Below are 17,415 nucleotides of genomic sequence, written 5' to 3'. Positions count from 1 at the left end.
TTGAAATGGGGGAATTCAATTTGATAGGATTATTGACACACCCCGACCGAGATCAGAGCGTGCTGGCCATCACACGAAGGTGGCGTAGCCATGTGCACGTGCGGAAGCTAATGAGATAGTAATGTAAAAGTACGAATAATTGAAAAACTAGCATACAAAGTACTAAGACAAATGCTAGCGTAAGTGAAACGCTAAGTTCAGAGCAAGACTACAACAGTCCAAAGAAAATGATACGACAATAGTACACCCGAAGGTGACCCTACAATGGTGAGTGTGTCAGAAATGCCGGGACGCCCTCTGGGAAAACCACCGAAACTGCTAAGCAACTAGAACCTGGAGGGGCACAAAAACAAAAGCGTGAGTGGGCAAAAACAAAGCTCTTGAAAACCATTTAGCAAAATACATTCTAACCCCTCGCCGTAGAGCCTGTATACTTCCCAGAAAATAAACATATATACGTATGTATAAATATGGCAAACATGCTCAAGGGTATACCAATCATGCTCAAGAATGTGCCATGTCAAAGCCTCATAATGATATGTAAGTGCTCAGGTATAAATCACATCAATAGCATAACATCTGGCAGCCGGAGTCACCTAACGTGACCTGTACGGCTGCATATAGAGCTCAAATCTCAAACTCAACAACTGAACAACTGAACCTGCCCACGAGTCGGAACCACCTAAAGTGGTCTGTACGACAGGACTGGGTGTGACGTATATATACGCTTTAGTGCTACGATCACGTGAAGGCTGTGCGAATAATCGCGGGTCACCTACGAGTCGGAACCACCTAATGTGGTCTGTACGACAGGCCTGTGCACCTAGCTTGGATCCAAGCTGAGCATATGGTGCGGGAGGTGAATATCACGTGAAGGACTGTGCCCTGCTCAGGGCGGGAGCACTAACACCGGGGGTGCAGGTTATGAGCTCTCTAAGCATATCAAACTACTGCTGAATGTAAATATGAATAACATTTACCTGGCACTTACCTGTGCTTCCACAGCACCCAGCACGCATATATATATATGTATGCCACTACTAATGCATGCGATGATGCATAAACGACAATCATAAGGTGCATGGCATAAAACAAATAACCCTTTTTATTTAATTTCTGGGAATATAAATGTATATAGGTATATACGGAAAACCAAAAGCCCACTCACTGATAAGTGGAAGGGTCGTAGCCCCCCTGCCTCGAGTGACCACGCTCGTCCTCGGGATACGTATCACCTATACGCGAAACAACTACAAAAACGTTAATTTAAAAGCACATAACCAACTTCTCGTAATAACTTCTCATACATTGCTCAAAATGGACAATTGAATATACCAACGTGCTCTACACAACCTCAGGATCACAACCATATTTTTAGAATAATTTTCCTTCGCCGCACGCGCCCCCACGCGCCGGCCAAGGCACGGCCACACGCAGGCATGTGCGGTGCACACTGACGGCATCAACTGACGCCGTTAGGAATATTCCGTCAGTTTTGACAGATTCCGTTAACGGCGTCAGGAATATTCCGTCAGATTTGACGGAATATTCCGTCACCTTTTCCGGCGAGACTTCGGCGCCGTCGTCGGCGCCGGAAAACTGGAAAAACTTCAAACTTAGTTTTCTAACTCGTTTCTCAACCAATTTTCATGATTTTTGAACCAAAATGAAGCTTAGGACTAGTAGAATCACGATATACCACTTTTAAAAGCTAAAAACCACGCGATCATACCTGTCTTCAAACTCAAAACTTGGCCAACTTTGAACCAAGCTTTCCCGACGTCCAAATTTGTCCAACGAAGCACTCCGAGGCTCCTTGGGACCTCACTAAGACATCTACGAGCTTAAAAATCCCAAAAAACAAGCTAGATTAAGTTTGCATGAATAGTACTCAAATCGGCCAATGTCGAATCGACGTGAAAACGTAGGATTTCTCACCTGAAAATGGTATGGTTGCACTCGTACGAGCTTCACGAGTTCGAAGGTGTCCTTAGTTTCCTCGGAGAGTGATGGTTTGGGTGAGTTTGGTGCTTGTCCGTGCGTTGAAGGAAGAAGAAGAATGATAGAGGACTCGGGGAGAGAGAGAGAGAGAAAAGAGACAGAGGGAGAGGGAAACACGGGAGAGAGACAGGGTGTGTGAGTGTGTGTGTGGTCCTACAATACCACACAACACAAAACAACACTAAACGTAAATGTAACGAACTAGGGGTAAAAAGGTAAATTCACACGTACGTTTCGTTAGTTTCGGGACGGGATGTCACAATTATGGTGGTTTCATGCTGGTTGAAGTTGGTGAAGAGTCAAGACAATATCAAATCATTTAGGGATATTTACTGAAGTGTAGATTTGTAGTAGGTTGGGCTTGTAAGTTTGACTTGTGAACAAATAGCTTTGGATGATTTTTTATTAAATTTTGAGCCCTTTTGGTTAAATAACATTTTAGGGATGGTTTTTGGTTAAATATTTGTTGACCCAAATCTTTTTCTTTAAAATTCAAGAACGTTGCTTTCACAATTTCCCCTTTTTTATGATCTACTATCTCCTTCCTTACGATCTTTTTCCATAAAAAAACTCGAACTCCTGATTTTTCTTTAGTTTCGTCAAAGTTACCAAAGAAACCATGACATCACAAAACTGACTGAGATACATTGCTCACACACTTCCTTTACATATAAATTGCTCTATTTATTAATTTGCATAGCTAAATTTGGCTGCCTTACCATTTGAAGGGTACGGTTGAAAAAATAAATGACGACGTAAAATTAATCAGAGGAAGAGAGGACCAGCCCTAACATAAAGGACAAATGTCACGTAATGTATCAAGTTTTATATTCAGTGGTTAAATATGTTCCAGAAGTTATTTGCAACAGCAGAATGGGATGAAGTAGTTAATTAACTTGCACAAAGTATATATCTTGAATGTTCTGTAGTAATATCTACTTGAAATCCACATATGAAATAATTACAAACAAAGAATTCTTACTACAGAACAACTTTTAGGAGAAATGATAGTTGATTTATTGATTAAGAAATTAGTGAAAATTTTCCAGTACATCATCAAGGATAAGTCCGCATATCTTTCCCGATCAGTTCCTTATTTCTTGATTTATTGATTAAGAAATGATAGTTAAACTATGCCCTTGCATAATATAATGATCAATTTCACGGTCATAATACAAGTTATTCATATAATATCTTCATAGAAGTGCTTCTTAAAAGCATCCATATGGGCAACTTGTAGACACAAGGCCACAGTCGCAGAACCATTTCCATCAGGACTTGGAAGGATCAGAGAGTCCCCATCAAAATCATGCGTTCCGGGACCCATATAAATCTCCTTTCCCCATCCAAAATCAAGACCATATAGAGGCAGTGTCAACCAGCTCACTACCCCAAGATTAGGGTTTCCATAAAAAGGTCCCTGGTCACTCCCTAGAGCATGAAGATCTTGGAACCTAGTCAAGTCCGGTTGGTTCCTCAAGTTATCAATTGCTGACAGCACATAATCGTTCGTCACTTTCTCGATCGCCTCCCTTATTCTACTTGATGCGTACCCTAAGGGCTTGGTCACCAAGTCACCAGCAAGACTCGTAGCAATTACATCAAACGTTGCGTTCCCAAAGTATCCTTGTGGCAGTGGGGGTTGCATGCGATTCCGCGAGTCAACACAAACCCCCATAGCTGTAGGCTGTTCATTTTTGTGATCTCTAGCTTTGGAAGCACATCTCCAGATGTGTCCAGCCACGGACTCATACCGCGTGTAAGCTCGCTTAGTGTCAGAGTTGTTGCAATTTGTACCCTCATTCGCCATCCGCTTAAGCTTCTCAACTTGATCTTTAGTGAGACTCAACATGGCGACAGTGGTCTTCTTCTTCCTCTCCTCAATATTATCTGCTTGCCCAAGTAAAAAGGGAGGATGGTTGAACTCTGAATGGTCAAGCCCTAGAGTAGCACTTCCAGCTGGGATGTTTAAAGCTTGAAAGACTTTTCGATCAAGAAATGGCATCACCTCAATTGGCTCACCCCTTGCAAGCCTAGCCCACTCAGAAATAAAATGCAATGCACTTTGCCCATCAACAACAGCATGTGATATTGTCAAGCTAAGACTAACACCACCACATTTGAACGTAGTCAATTGCACAAGCAATATCGGAAGTTCATGAATTGGGAGGGTGTAGTCCAGAGTTGGGATAAGATAGTGATATTCTGGAGAAGGAGAGAAGTCACCAAAGTCGTCGAGTTTTGAACTAGACTCAGCTTCAATGAATCGAACCCCCACAGCATTGCAATCAAGCTCAAGGCGGCCTCCGCCAATCCAATGCAAACGACCTGCTAGTGGATAGAACGTCACCAGTGCACGACTTAATGAGTCTTTGAGGGTGTTTGCGATGGTGTCAGATGATGTGACAAAGTTATGGTCTGGTTTATAGAAGTAGATTGTGGGAACATGAGTTATGAGGCCGACTTGATCCCATTCCGACAGAGTTAGGCAACCTTGCCATGTTGGCTGAGAGGGTTTCACTGCACAGCAGTCTTTGAATTTCACCACCATTGTTTCGAGTTTTTTAAAGTTTGAGTGAGATGTAGATAAACGGGGTACTGGTTTTTATAAGCTTGATTGTTATGGTTGTGATGAGTTCACTCTCTCTGGATAGTAACCAGAGGAGATTGTTATAAATAAAAAAAGGCAACACAATTTGGTTTTCCGAAAATTCTGTGAAATTGTTGAGAATAAATTTCACATGAGTCCGGTAGTTCCTTCAAAGTCGCATTTTCAGTTGGTTTCCCACTGCATGCTCTTTGGGTTTGTTATGATTTTCCGTCAGTGCGCCAAAAAGAATTCTCATTGTTACATCTTGCTAGAAGTCACATGATATACAAATGCAAAAATACTATTCTTACTAGGGTTGTTTTATTAACACCCTACATTTTGTTGATCACACCCCACGTAATGAAAACACCCCACATTTACTTTTTAAATTAAAAATTATCTTAATCTACCCCACGTAATTTCCTACACTACCCTTACACCCCACAAGGAAATAATAAAGGTCGTTGCTGCCTTGTTGGGAGATTTATCCAGTGTTAGAAAGAATTGCTTATGTTTGTTGAATTCCAGGAAATAAAATGCGCCTAGCTTCTCGTGTGTTTAAACATGATAACTATATCCTATTGGTTAGACATACAGTTAAACACATAAAAACCCATTAAGCGTAGAAGAATCATGTCAACCAAGTAGGACTAGCTTGATATTGGTCATCCTCACTAGTTTGCCTACTCTTCTTAATTTTAGTTCCAATAAACCTAATTGATTGGTCATCCTCTTAGATTTATCTAATTATCTAGAAACAAGTTCACAATGATGGCCAGTCACAAGAACATTTGAAACCAGAATAAATTAGACACAAAGATTAAGAATTAAACATGGCATGTAATCGAATAATAATCAACAAGATACTTCGGAAATAATCATGTCATGGTTTCATCATAAACCTCAAAAAAGTAGTTTAGTTACACATAGTCATAATAAATATCACAAAAGAAGTCATGGAAGAAGATAAAACTCAGAAAAGAATGGTAAAACGCACGCTAAGCTTCCCTCCTTCCTTTTGGACGAATTTTTTGTATTTTTTTCCTAGTCTTCAGAGAGCTTAGGGTAATCTATTTAGTCTAGGAAAACCCTGGTAGAAACTCTCCTAAATTAATAAACAAACTAGGAAAGAATCCTTCTTGGCTTGGGAAACACGTCATCTGTCTTGGACGCCAAATTTGGGGTCGATATATTTTCTGGAAAATTCTATAAAAATATGGGAAGCGTAATAACTCTTATCTTTCCAAGCATATGTCGTACGCCACTAAGAAAAATTGCCTACTAACGGGATTGCAACTTCTACGGGATTGATTTGCTAAACTGGAACATTTGGCTCCATGAAAAATTATAAAATTCAAATACAACGAGCTTCAGCCTCTTAGCTTCCTTCTCCAATTGGCCTTGCATCAAAATTTTTCCGGAAAGTAAAATTATCACCAAAAATGTCCTGCGTGCGCATATTGGTTGAAACTGAGAAAATGAAAGTAATAAGGTTCTTTTAAGACCAATTTGTTAACAAAACATCAGGATAAATGAAATGAAATAATAACAAATAATGCACTTATCATCACTCAGCCTCAGGAGTTGTATATACAATAGTAAAGTTTTCTCTACAGATCTTTAAACTTGTCAAATTAAACCTAGGAATGACAACCATAGGAAAGTTACCAAACAAGACACAAGGATGGTCATATAATTGTGGATGCAAATTTTCGCCTTCTCCTTCTTGGACAAAATTGCACCTACAAAAAAAATCACACCTTTGGTCAAGGCAAGCCTCACACGCCCATGATGAATTGTGGTGGGGGGGGGGGTGCTTTGGCCGAAGAACCTCCAATGCCAAAGTTAGAATTTTGAAGGAAAAGTGTTTGGAGAATTTTCTAGGGTTTTGCAAGAGACTTGGAAGTAGTTTTTTGAGAGCATGGAGAACTATTTATAGCAATATGGCCAGCCGTATTAGGAGAATAGGGACCGGCCATTTGTGGTATTTTTTGGGTGTAATTTGTAGTTAATTAGCCATTAATAGATTAATTAGGTAATAAATCCATTAATTGACTAATTAACATAATTTAAAAGAAATGTTTTAAGCGTTATGAAATTATTACCTTGTGGAGAATTGTTGACCCTAAAAATTACAAAGCCTACGTGGTGCGCAGGCTGAGTAACTAATGAGCTATCTACGTCCTTCGGTTGATGCCGGGCGTGCCAACTCGTCGGCCACGCCTGGCCGAGGAGTACAATTTGTTGATGCTGCGTTGAGCGCCTTGCTAACTTCTTGATCTTGCGACTGCGGCTAAGGAAGGAACAAGTCTCGGCCTTTGGATTCTCGAGCTTGAAGAAAAGGCTGCTAATTTTGCAAAGTTCACGAATTGTCGACGCCGGATTCGGTCACAATGATTATATTCGTGAGAGTTTAAGCACGTCGAATCAACACCAGATTATATGGACACAAGTACTCAAAGGTGATGTATGTCTTGATGGTAAATGTGGTTCGGCCGTCAGAATGCCGAACTCTGAAACTTACTTATGAGTATCCAATCATAAAATCACTTGGCGTTCAATGTGCCGAATGTTGTAACTCGTAACACCTTACTTTGCCAAGAAGGCTAATAAGATAACCTCTGCCAATAAGGATTCGGAAACCCTTCTCGACCAAGACTTGGATAAATAACCAGTCGGCCTCGACGCAGTGCTGTTTATCCAAATTGAAGATGTTCGCCGGTTGCCTTCACAGTGCTGTTTATCCAAACTGAAGATGTGTTGGCGGAAACAGAAAATAAAAATTCTCAAGATGTTTGAGAGGTTTGCGCAGGGTAATTGAGTGTTGAATTGGAGGGGGCTTGAATGATACATTTTCTCTCTATTTATAACAACAAATCATCCTCAAGATCGAGTTGAAACCACATTTGGATTAGGACTTTATATTATGATCCAACTTTGTCTCGATCAATCTTACTCTTACTACGACTTTGAACTCACCCCGTTTTCAGGTCGTATTCATTGCCGGTCGAAATTCTATATTGCCTTAGGACCCCTTATGGCATTGGGACTTCTTCGACCCATCCGCTATCCAAACTACTCCTTCTTGTAATAGGACTCGACCACCTTTATTGAACAGCCCAAGACCACCAGGCAGCCCATAATATATTTGGACAAACTTTGGACCGAACCTAAGCTTGGCCCAAAATATTATTTTGGGCCCAAACATTGCCCTCTCGCTTCTGAGGCCTTCGGCCTAGAACCCTTTAGCCGATTTCTGGTCTTGAAGAAGCGATCCCCAGAAGATAACTGTGGGATAATGAAAAGCCTCACACATCCCAACCGTCGAGCGCATTTATGACACACGATCACACGACCCGAATTCCCCCGCACGTCTTGCCGCGTGTCAACCCTTTGGTTAACCTAGCAGCCCTTAATCATGACCCTCGAAAACGTGTGCCATCCGAAACGTCTCTTCCTCATTAAAGCATTAAATCCGCCGCAATACGCAATCGTGCGTTCTCAAACCATGAACACCTCGATCCTTCCCCTGAGATTCCCAAGATATCTATAATGATTAGGTATTTCCCGGTCGATTTCGCCTTAAAATTTGAAAATCAAACACTTTTGAAGATCAATCATTTGATCATCCTTTCAAGATGCCTATAAATACCTGAGTTTCCCTCGTTTGCCTTTTACACTTTCAGAAACCTAAAATCTTCTCTCGCCATTTCTGCTTTTAGAATCCCAAAAAATCTCAAGCTCTTATTCTAGAAATCCTCTTAAGCTCTCCACAATGGCTTCCAACACCTTTATTTCCAAGCTCACTGATGAATGCAACAAATGCAAAGGCTTCATCGATCGGAGCGCCATCAAAACTCTGAGCTTCAAGAGTGATCTGAGCACCACTTATCAAATCTTGGGGCCGCTCTTCAAGGATGCAGTACCATCATCTATCACCACACTCTTCAAGGCTCATTGCCTGACACCTTTGCTGCAAGGGTTCGATTGGTCAAAATAGGACCTGACAAAACCCCAAGGAGCCTGGCCTATGACGAACGCCAACTGGGTAGCCTGGGTCGCCCGAATGGAAAATTTCTTTGGTCAAGAATGGAAGGCTCTTGGCATCTATGATGCCATTAGACTCTCGACTATGGAGTTGGTCATGGACAAGGAATTTCTTGTGGCAACGCTAAGTCTCTGATGCTCGACCACTAACACCATGACCATTCCCTTTGGCCTTCAAGGCCCTACCATCCTTGACATCTCAGCTATTCTTCGGATTTCTCTTTCTGGCATCCCGATAGATGCCGCTTTCTTTGGATGCCTATCGAACCTCGACCTTAAGGCGCTTTTCGACGAACGAGTCGTTGAGACGCTAAGTCGAGGCGGTCAAGAGCCTTTGAATGAAGAGGTTCAAAAACTACACAAGAACTTCTTCAACTATAACACCCTCATCCTCCAATTCGCTGGCCGATGAGAGGCGAGTCTATGGAGGGGAGAACACGAAGCCCTGGTCAGATAAATGTCTGATTGAAAATATGCCAGTGGCCAAAGCCCTGGTTAGTGGTCATACTTTGGCGTTCAGCTCGGTCTTTCTCGCCAATCTTCTTCACTCCCTGGCCGAGGCGATTATTGGAAAAATTGACCTAAACCAGAATGGTCATCTCTGGGTCTTCTAACTCTGGCTACAGGTTTAATTCGCCACACTTTGGCTAGATACCTTCAACTTCTAACCCACGACCTCGTTCGGCCTTCAGTTGGCATGTCGGCCAGTGCCTCCTCACAGGCCGAAGAAGTTTTCAAATATTTCTTCGGTCTAGATATCCTATTTGGCGATGAGTTTTTAGTGTGTTGTCGTCAAGAATACCCCTGCTCCATCAGGCTTCCAACATCAGCATGGAGTAAAAGCGACGATGCTACCCTTCATCAGAATTAGGGATCAATCGTGTTAACATGCGACTTTCCCCTTGGTTGTGACTCTCGCTTAACAAGTTGAGAGGTTTACCACCCCCAGTTCACTGCTCGACAGCTCGGCTACCTCCAAGGTTGTCTGGTACCTCTACTTATTTCCCGCTCCCTCCTAAGCCGAGAACGCCTTTCTGGTTCTTCGGAGAGGGAGTGTAGAGATTCCAAGAAAGAGTTTCACGAGTGATGCAAAACATTCCACCTCCAACCAACTCTTCCTGAATCTCTTGGCACTGACACTTTCGACGACTGTTAGGAAAAGTATACTCAAGCCTTTTTTGGGGTTTCAGTTGAAGACGTCGTCAATAAAATTTTCGACGATCGATCCAGAAAAACCTTTACCCCCCAATCCAAAGAACCGACCCGAGGTATATGGCTACCCTTCCCTCTATTTCTCTTTTTTGTTGTCACTAAACCTTACTAATTTAATCTCGTTTTCTTAGATGGTTGAGCGTCGAAGAAAGCGGACGTGATTATCGTGGCTGCGACCAAGAATAAATCTGCCTTCTCCAAGAAAAACAAACTCGCCGTACAGCCTCCACAAAATAAACATCTTCGTCCGGAAGCCGAGACGGTTGGCGAAGCTCCCCGACCCTCAAAACGCGTCAAGAAATTGGCGAAGAAGGGGGAACGGGAGATTCACGTGATCTCCAGCCACACTATTGGAACAACCGCTCCTAGCGACTTTCCCTCTGCCCCGGTCGTCTAAGCCCCAGCGGAAAAACGGTCGACATCACTCTGCCACGTAGCCCGACCTGTCCCTGGGGCCGTGGCTGATCCAAAGACTGCTCTGCTGGTCGAGGAACTTGCAGTTCCGGGGTCGACGGTTGCGCCCGTCCTGGAAGAAATGGCCCTATCCATCGGGACAACTTTTTCGAGAAAACAATCGACAATCATCTTGGAAGAGGTATGATTACATCGTTGGTAACTCCCTTCTCTTATTAATCTCGAAAGTATTAACCATTTTTTTTTTTAGGATGACGAAAGCGAAGAGGGGCGATGAGATTCCACTGGCGAGTTGCCCTCGACCAACCAAACTTCTTTTCACCAATCTTCCCTCCGTGGTCGAGGTGACTGACCAGGTCGATTCCCCTACAGCCGTTCGTGGGAAAATGCCTCGTGTTGAGCCCGAAGCAACGACAAAAATGCCTGTTCACCCATAGGATTAGGATCTCGGTATTCCCTACCAAGAAGTCACTTCGACTTTTGTAAGACTCGATCCCTTCCTCTATTTAATTTTACTGCAACAAATCTGAACGTAGAAAATATTAAATGTCAGGTGCCCGACTATTCATTTCATCGACAGTTCTACGCGCCGAAGGGTGTTATTTATATTTCCTGGCCATCTCAGTGGCCATCAAACGTGGATAACCTCTATCGGTCGCGTGAATTGAGGAGCAATCTTAAATATTGAGCTCGACTGTTGAGCTCTCTGGGTTCGAGCAATGAACTAGAGGACATGGTCGAAGTCTCATCTCGACAGGTTTAAAATAAATTCTTTTATGCATTCCTTATAATTTTTCTTCTGCTTAAAATTCTTTCCTGTGCAGCCTTCGTGGGAAGTCGAGCTTGACGCTCTTCTTTAGAGCACCACTGGCACGGCTAGTTTTTCTACTGATTCGATCGAGCCTACGGAGATCGTGGCCGAGTCCCAAGCTCTTATCAAGCTGCAAGAACTTCTATCCCTTTCCGCCTCTTAGGTCCTTCAGTCCAAGGGCCTCGACTTTGTAGAGGAGTGCCTGAACGACTTTGCAAACGGTGGTTTCTTAAGCACGGAGAATGTCGCCTATTTGTCTGATCTTCTGGAGCAGACCCGGCAACATTTTATCACTTTTGAACAAGCTCTCCAAGCCGAGGACGACCTGAAGACGACAAAGATTGCTTATGAAGCCAGCTGCTCAGAGGTTGAGGCAATAAAAACGAAGAAGGCGCAGCTGACCCGTTTTGATCGCCAAATTTTTAAGCTTCAGCGTCAAATTGCAAAGCTTCGACAACAAAGGTCAGTTGTTGCTTCAGAGCTTGAGAGGGATTTCGAGATGAATAAGGCTCGACTGACGTCTTTTGCAGCTAGCATAAAGCTGATCCAGCAGCTCCAACTTAATAAGAAGACGAGGTAGGCCGAAGTCATACTGAGCAAAGTAAGGTGGTTAGAGTTAAAGGCCATTCTTGAAACCTTTCTTCCCTCGACCCCTTAGAATTTTAGAACCCTTTTATATATGTACCTGTACATCCTTATATAAATTTAATACAATGATCTTTATTCTCGCATTTTCCATGTGACTGGATAATATTTCTTTAAAAATTTTCCATTGATTGGCAACTTGTGAATCGGTCTTTAAGGTGGTATGCCCCCTTGCCGAAAACTTTGTGGACGATGGACGGTCCTTCCCAATTCGACGACCATTTGCTGAACCTGGGGTCTTTAATTCCCATAGGCAACATAGTTTGCCAAACCAATTTTCCCTCACCGAACGATTTTGGTTTGATGCGCTGATTATAAGCTCGCTAAGTAACTTTCTTCTGTGCTACTAATAAATTACAAGCGTCAAGCTGAATTTCTTCCAAGTTTTCTAACTCTTGTCTCATGGCTTGACTGTATTCGGCACTGAACAAACTACTTTGCTCGACCACTCGTAATGAGTTTACATTTAGCTCGACCGGTAACATATTGTCGTGTCCGTAAGTTAACGCATAAGGAGTTGTTTCGATGGCTGATCGGGGTGAAGTTCGATAGGCCCATAATGTTTCATTTAGCTTTAAATGCCACATCCCAAGTCTCTATCTTACCGTTTTTTCAAGAATGCCGATCAATACCTTATTGCTTGCTTCGGCCTGCCCATTCGCCTGTGGGTAGTACGGTGTAGACTGCTTAAGTCAAATATTCAGATTCACCGTGTATTCTTTAAACCTGTTGGTTGTGAAGATTGTGCCATTATCGGTTATGATCATTTTTGGCACGCCGAATGTGGTCACAATATTTTCCTCTACAAAATTGTAAACTTCTTTAGTTGTTAATTCGGCGTATGATTTTGCTTTGACCCACTTAGTGAAGTAATCGGTTGCCATTAATATCCACGCGCGTTTTGCTGCTCCAGAAGACGGCGTGATTTTGTCGATTACGTTCATTGCCCATCCTCTAAACGGCCATGGTTTGGTAACCGAGTGGAGTAATTTGGCCGGGACTCTCTGTATAGGTCCATGAATCTGACACTGTATGCATCCCCGTGTGTATTCGATGCAATCCTTCAATATACTCGGCTAGAAGTAGCCGTGTCGTCGAAGTAACCAACGCATTTTACGTCCGAATTGGTGAGCTCCACAAATCCGTTCATGTACTTCGGCTATTGCTTGGGCAGCTTCCTGTGGGTCGAGGCACAATAACAATAACCCATCCTCACCTTTTCGATATAACTCATTCTGGTATGACACGTAATTCGTGGCATGAACTCTTGTCCTCCGGTCGTGTTTGTCTCTAGGGTTATCGAGATACTGTATAATCGTCATTCTCCAATCGTTTGGCAGCGTCTCAACTGCATATACTTCTACGGGGTCTTCTAGCTGTAGTAATGATGGTAAAGACAGCACTCATGTACGTATCATGTGATTGCGGTAGAGAACTTGCTGATTAACCAAGGCTGGGTAAGATCATCGTTATGTGGGTGTTGCCCGGCCTAACTCGCCTCCCGGGAATTATGCTCCGGAGGTTATTTGGGCGAGTTCGTCGGCGGTAGTGTTTCGAACGCGCGAAATGTGCTTAAATGTAATCCTTTCAAACGACTAGGCCGAATAGGTGGCAACCATGTGATAGGGCGCCAAAGTACAACTCATGCAACGAAAAATACCGTTTAGTTGGTTAATCACCAGTTCGGAATCACCAAGGACGATAACACGAGCTGCTCAGAAGTCGTGGAGGACGTGAAGGCTGATGATGAGAGCTTTATATTCGGCCTAATTATTCGTACAACTGAAGTCTAACATGAGAGAGAAATACCAATGGTAGTGGTCGAGAGATTGAATGACGATGCCAACACCGACCGAGGTTGAGGTGCTAGAACCATCAAAATGCATCGTCCAGTAGTTGTCTCGTGTTTCAACTAAATCGATGTCGACTTTGCTGCCCAAAACCATAAGGAGAGGGGTGTTGGGCCAAAAAATCGACGAGAGCTTGTCCTTTGACGGCTTTTTGGGGTACGTATTGCAAACTAAACTCGGATAAGGCCATTGTCCATTTCCCAATTTGGCCTTTGACGATAGGCTGAGTAAGCATGTGACGAATAACATCTGTCTGGGCAATGACCTGTGTAACTGATGGGAGCATGTAATGTCGAAATTTTGACGCGGTGAAAAACAAAGCCATGCAAAGTTTCTCGACGGGTGAATAATTGATCTCAGGCGAATTCAGATTCCGGTTGAGATAAAAGATAGCTTGTTCATGCTCAGCATCGTTATCTTACACGAGGAGGCAACTGATGGACTCGTCGGCCGCCGAAATGTACAGCTTGAGAAGCCTACCACGTCGAGGCGGTATGAGTACTGGCGGCGTTGTAAGGGAAACCTTGATTTGCGTGAAAGCCGCATGATGTTCTTTTCGCCACTCAAACATGTCTGAGTCCTTAAGTTTCAAGACCATAGAAAATATTTTCAGTTTCCCTGCCGAATTAGCTATAAATCGGCGGAGAAAATTTATCTTCCTAAGTAACGACCGGAGTTGCTTCTTAATCGTCGGCGGTGGGGCACTGATGATCGCGCGAGTTTTATTTTTGTCTACTTCAATGCCTCGATGGTGCACAAGAAAACCCAAGAAGTTACCAGCTAATACACCAAAGGCGCATTTGGCCGGGTTCATTTTGAGATTATGCTGGCGCATATGAAGGAACGCTTGCCGAAGATCATCTAAATGTGTTTGGCGGCTCTTCGATTTCACTACCACATCGTCTATGTATACTGTTGGAAATGTGCCCTAAAACCAATCATATGATGATACTTTACGGACATTTCATAAAGTTAAACTAATGTAGTTTAAATGTAAAGGGCAAAGATTATTGTTTGAGCCGTCTCATATAAATGTTATATGCTTAAACGATAAGTCCAAGGAATATGTGATTGGAAGAATGCGATCTAAAGAAGTTAGATTCATGAGACCATTCTTTCGTTGACACATCCTAAACGTTCCTGATCATAGGATTGTCAATTGGGCATTGACAGTCCGTTAAGATCAGTACGTGCTATGTCTTCTCTCAGGGAGAGTGACTAGTCTCGAGTCATTGGTGTGTGTGACATCAAGACAAGTACGTAGGTGCTCAATAGAGAATGAGTTCACTGAACACGATCAACGAAGAGTTCTCATATTCATGTCACATGAGAACTCATGGTTGGGATAATGCAAATTAGTCTTTTGACCTAAGGCATCACAGTTGTCTTGTGGTTAGGTCCTTAATCTTTGATTATGTCAAAGTCACTCCATCAGGAGGGTGTCCACGGCATCGTTGGGGTTAAGCCACTTAGCCATGAAGGCAAGTGAATGCGCAACAAGGGATCTCTAACCTTCAAACTGTTTGAGGGAGAATACTCTATGATATGATTAAGAATCTTTGGCCAAAGTATGAATGAGATTTAGGAATGTGTTCCAAATCACATTCAAGGTAATCATATAAGCACAAGACTCACATTGGATAATAGACATGAATAAACTATCAAACCAAACAATGTGGTCAAGAGTATTGTATTAGAGAAAGACCGTATTGCATTTGTAATCCTAAAACTAATAGGTTCTCCACCTCTTCTGATTAGCTTGGGTAACCATGACATGCTGCTAGGCGTCAACCATGGTTTGTGGAAGCCCTAAAAGTGTATTATCACTAACGGGAGAATTGAAAGTAAGTTTCAATTCACAATCGATTAGAAAGAGTTTTAATCGCCCACTGCCTCGCTAAAAGGAACCTAATGGATCGTTCACCGAGTAAGGTAGAGTTTGAAGAAACAACGGAGATGAGTAAGAATAATTAAATGGTTTAATTATTTATCTAAGGCTAGGATTAATTAATATGTTAATTAATCAAATGAATAAGTTCGTTAAAGACCTCGGGTTAGTTTTGGGCCGCAAGGCCCAATGGGATTTGAATGTCAAGCCCATTAACTCAAGTTGTATGACAACTTGAATAAACAAAGGGCTTGAAAGCCCAATAAACCCTATAGGCCGGCCATGTTAGAAGAATAGGGCTTTTGGTCCATTAGGTCACTTATTTGAAGGGACTATATAAAGGACTTTATAGCCTAAAATTCATTAAGGGTTGTTTTTGGGGAAAGGATGAGAACACAAGCTCTCCTTTCTCTCTAAAATTTCGGCCACCTTGGAGGGATCATCTAGCAATCAAACTCCTCCAAGGTCACTCATTTCTTCTTCATTATGCCTTGGTGATGAATCATTAGAGCTTCTCAATTTTGGGAACTTTGGAGAAACCTTTTTCATCCATCCAAATCCATAGATCTAAGATGCAAGGAATGAAGGCCCTCTCTTTGGGTGATTAGCCTTTGTTTAAATACAAAGAGGAATCTACAAAGGTATATATTTCAACTCACTTTGTTTTGAGTTGATTATTGGTTCACCATTTTACTAGGCTTTGAACATTCATGGGTAATGTTTTGTTTTTAAGTGCATGCTAGCATGATTCCGCCTTTAATTTGTTAATTGCATGCTAATGATGTTGCTTAAATGAACATGTCATCTTCCAAAATAATCCTTGATATACCTATATGACTGTACCGATCAAATCATGAAATATGGTATACATAACTCATTGGTATATGGCACTGACATTCTTGAGGCCGAATGGCATAACGACCCATTCATACGTGCCGAGTGCCCCTGGGCAACGAAAAGCCGTTTTGTGAACATCAGATTTAGCTATGAAAATCTAGTTATAGCTAGCATTGTTGTCTATGAAGGACAACATTTCGTGATTGGCTGCAGCATCAATTAATAAATCTGAGATCGGCATCAGGTATTCATCCTTGGGAGTTGCTAGATTAAAATTACGGAAATCGATAGAGATGCGTAGAGCGCCGTTTTTCTTCAGCACCGGGACAATATTAGCCAACCACTTGACGTATCGAGCGGTCTGAATAAACCTAGCTTTTAAAAGCCGAACTAATTCGTCTTTTATGCCGAGTTGCACTTCGGTTGAGAATCGGCGATGGGGTTGTCGGAAAGGCTTATAACCAACTTTGATTCTTAATTCATGTTTAACGAGGTTTCGGTCAAGGCCCGGCATCTCATGATAATTCCACGTGAAACAATCTTTAAACTCGTTAAGTAATTTACTAAGTTCGACCTTCATGGGGTGAGGCAATAACACACTAATAAATAACGGTCGAGGCTCATCCGATGTGCCAACATTTATCTCTTCTAATAGGTCTTTGACTTGGGGACGATTGTCTTTGAGTTCGGCCGGTGCGGCCTGAACTTTGTCTAGCGATAAAACGAGGCCGTTATCTCCCTCGGCCAAAAAATTATTATGTTTATGCCTGAGTGTGGTTGCTTGGAAATAGCATACCAATGAGCCAGCAGACGTTCCATGGTGGATGAAACCGTGGCCAGACGTCTTTCTTGTTTGGTGGCGTCAGTCATCGATGTTGGTGATTAGGTTTGCCAAGTCGAGTCTCATCGAATCCTGGTGTACAGTCTTGGCGCCTACCTCAATGGCTTTCGGGACTGAGATCCGAGTTGGCCGTTTGTCCTCATTAAAACCATGTAGGGTAATGTAGTCGATGTGATCGTCATAATAACGAGCCTGAATTATGTTAGTCTCAAACGGCTGATTATCGGCTAGATGGACTACCACCGATTTGCCATCCCAAAAGATAAGAACTTGGGATAG

The 17,415-nt window shown here is 42.5% G+C and overlaps 1 protein-coding gene across 1 annotated transcript; it reads right to left on the bottom strand.

The window, feature by feature from the left end:
• Positions 1-2,994: 2,994 nt before the first annotated feature.
• On the bottom strand, positions 2,995-4,640 carry SHT (spermidine hydroxycinnamoyl transferase). Its single transcript, XM_068469682.2, has one exon. It carries the CDS (start codon positions 4,550-4,552, stop codon positions 3,185-3,187), a length of 1,368 nt encoding a protein of 455 aa, XP_068325783.1. The 5' UTR covers positions 4,553-4,640; the 3' UTR covers positions 2,995-3,184.
• Between the last annotated feature and the right edge of the window lie 12,775 nt (positions 4,641-17,415).

Source organism: Pyrus communis, chromosome 16 (genome assembly GCF_041283825.1).
Source record: "Pyrus communis isolate YQ-2024b chromosome 16, ASM4128382v1, whole genome shotgun sequence".
NCBI classification, from domain to species: domain Eukaryota; kingdom Viridiplantae; phylum Streptophyta; class Magnoliopsida; order Rosales; family Rosaceae; genus Pyrus; species Pyrus communis.
The sequence above is the reverse complement of the archived record's forward strand: the minus strand, read 5'-3'. Positions and strand labels throughout refer to the sequence as shown.

Excerpts from the sequence above, each read along its gene's own strand:
- SHT (XM_068469682.2), bottom strand. The coding sequence starts at position 4,552 with ATGGTGGTGAAATTCAAAGACTGCTGTGCAGTGAAACCCTCTCAGCCA.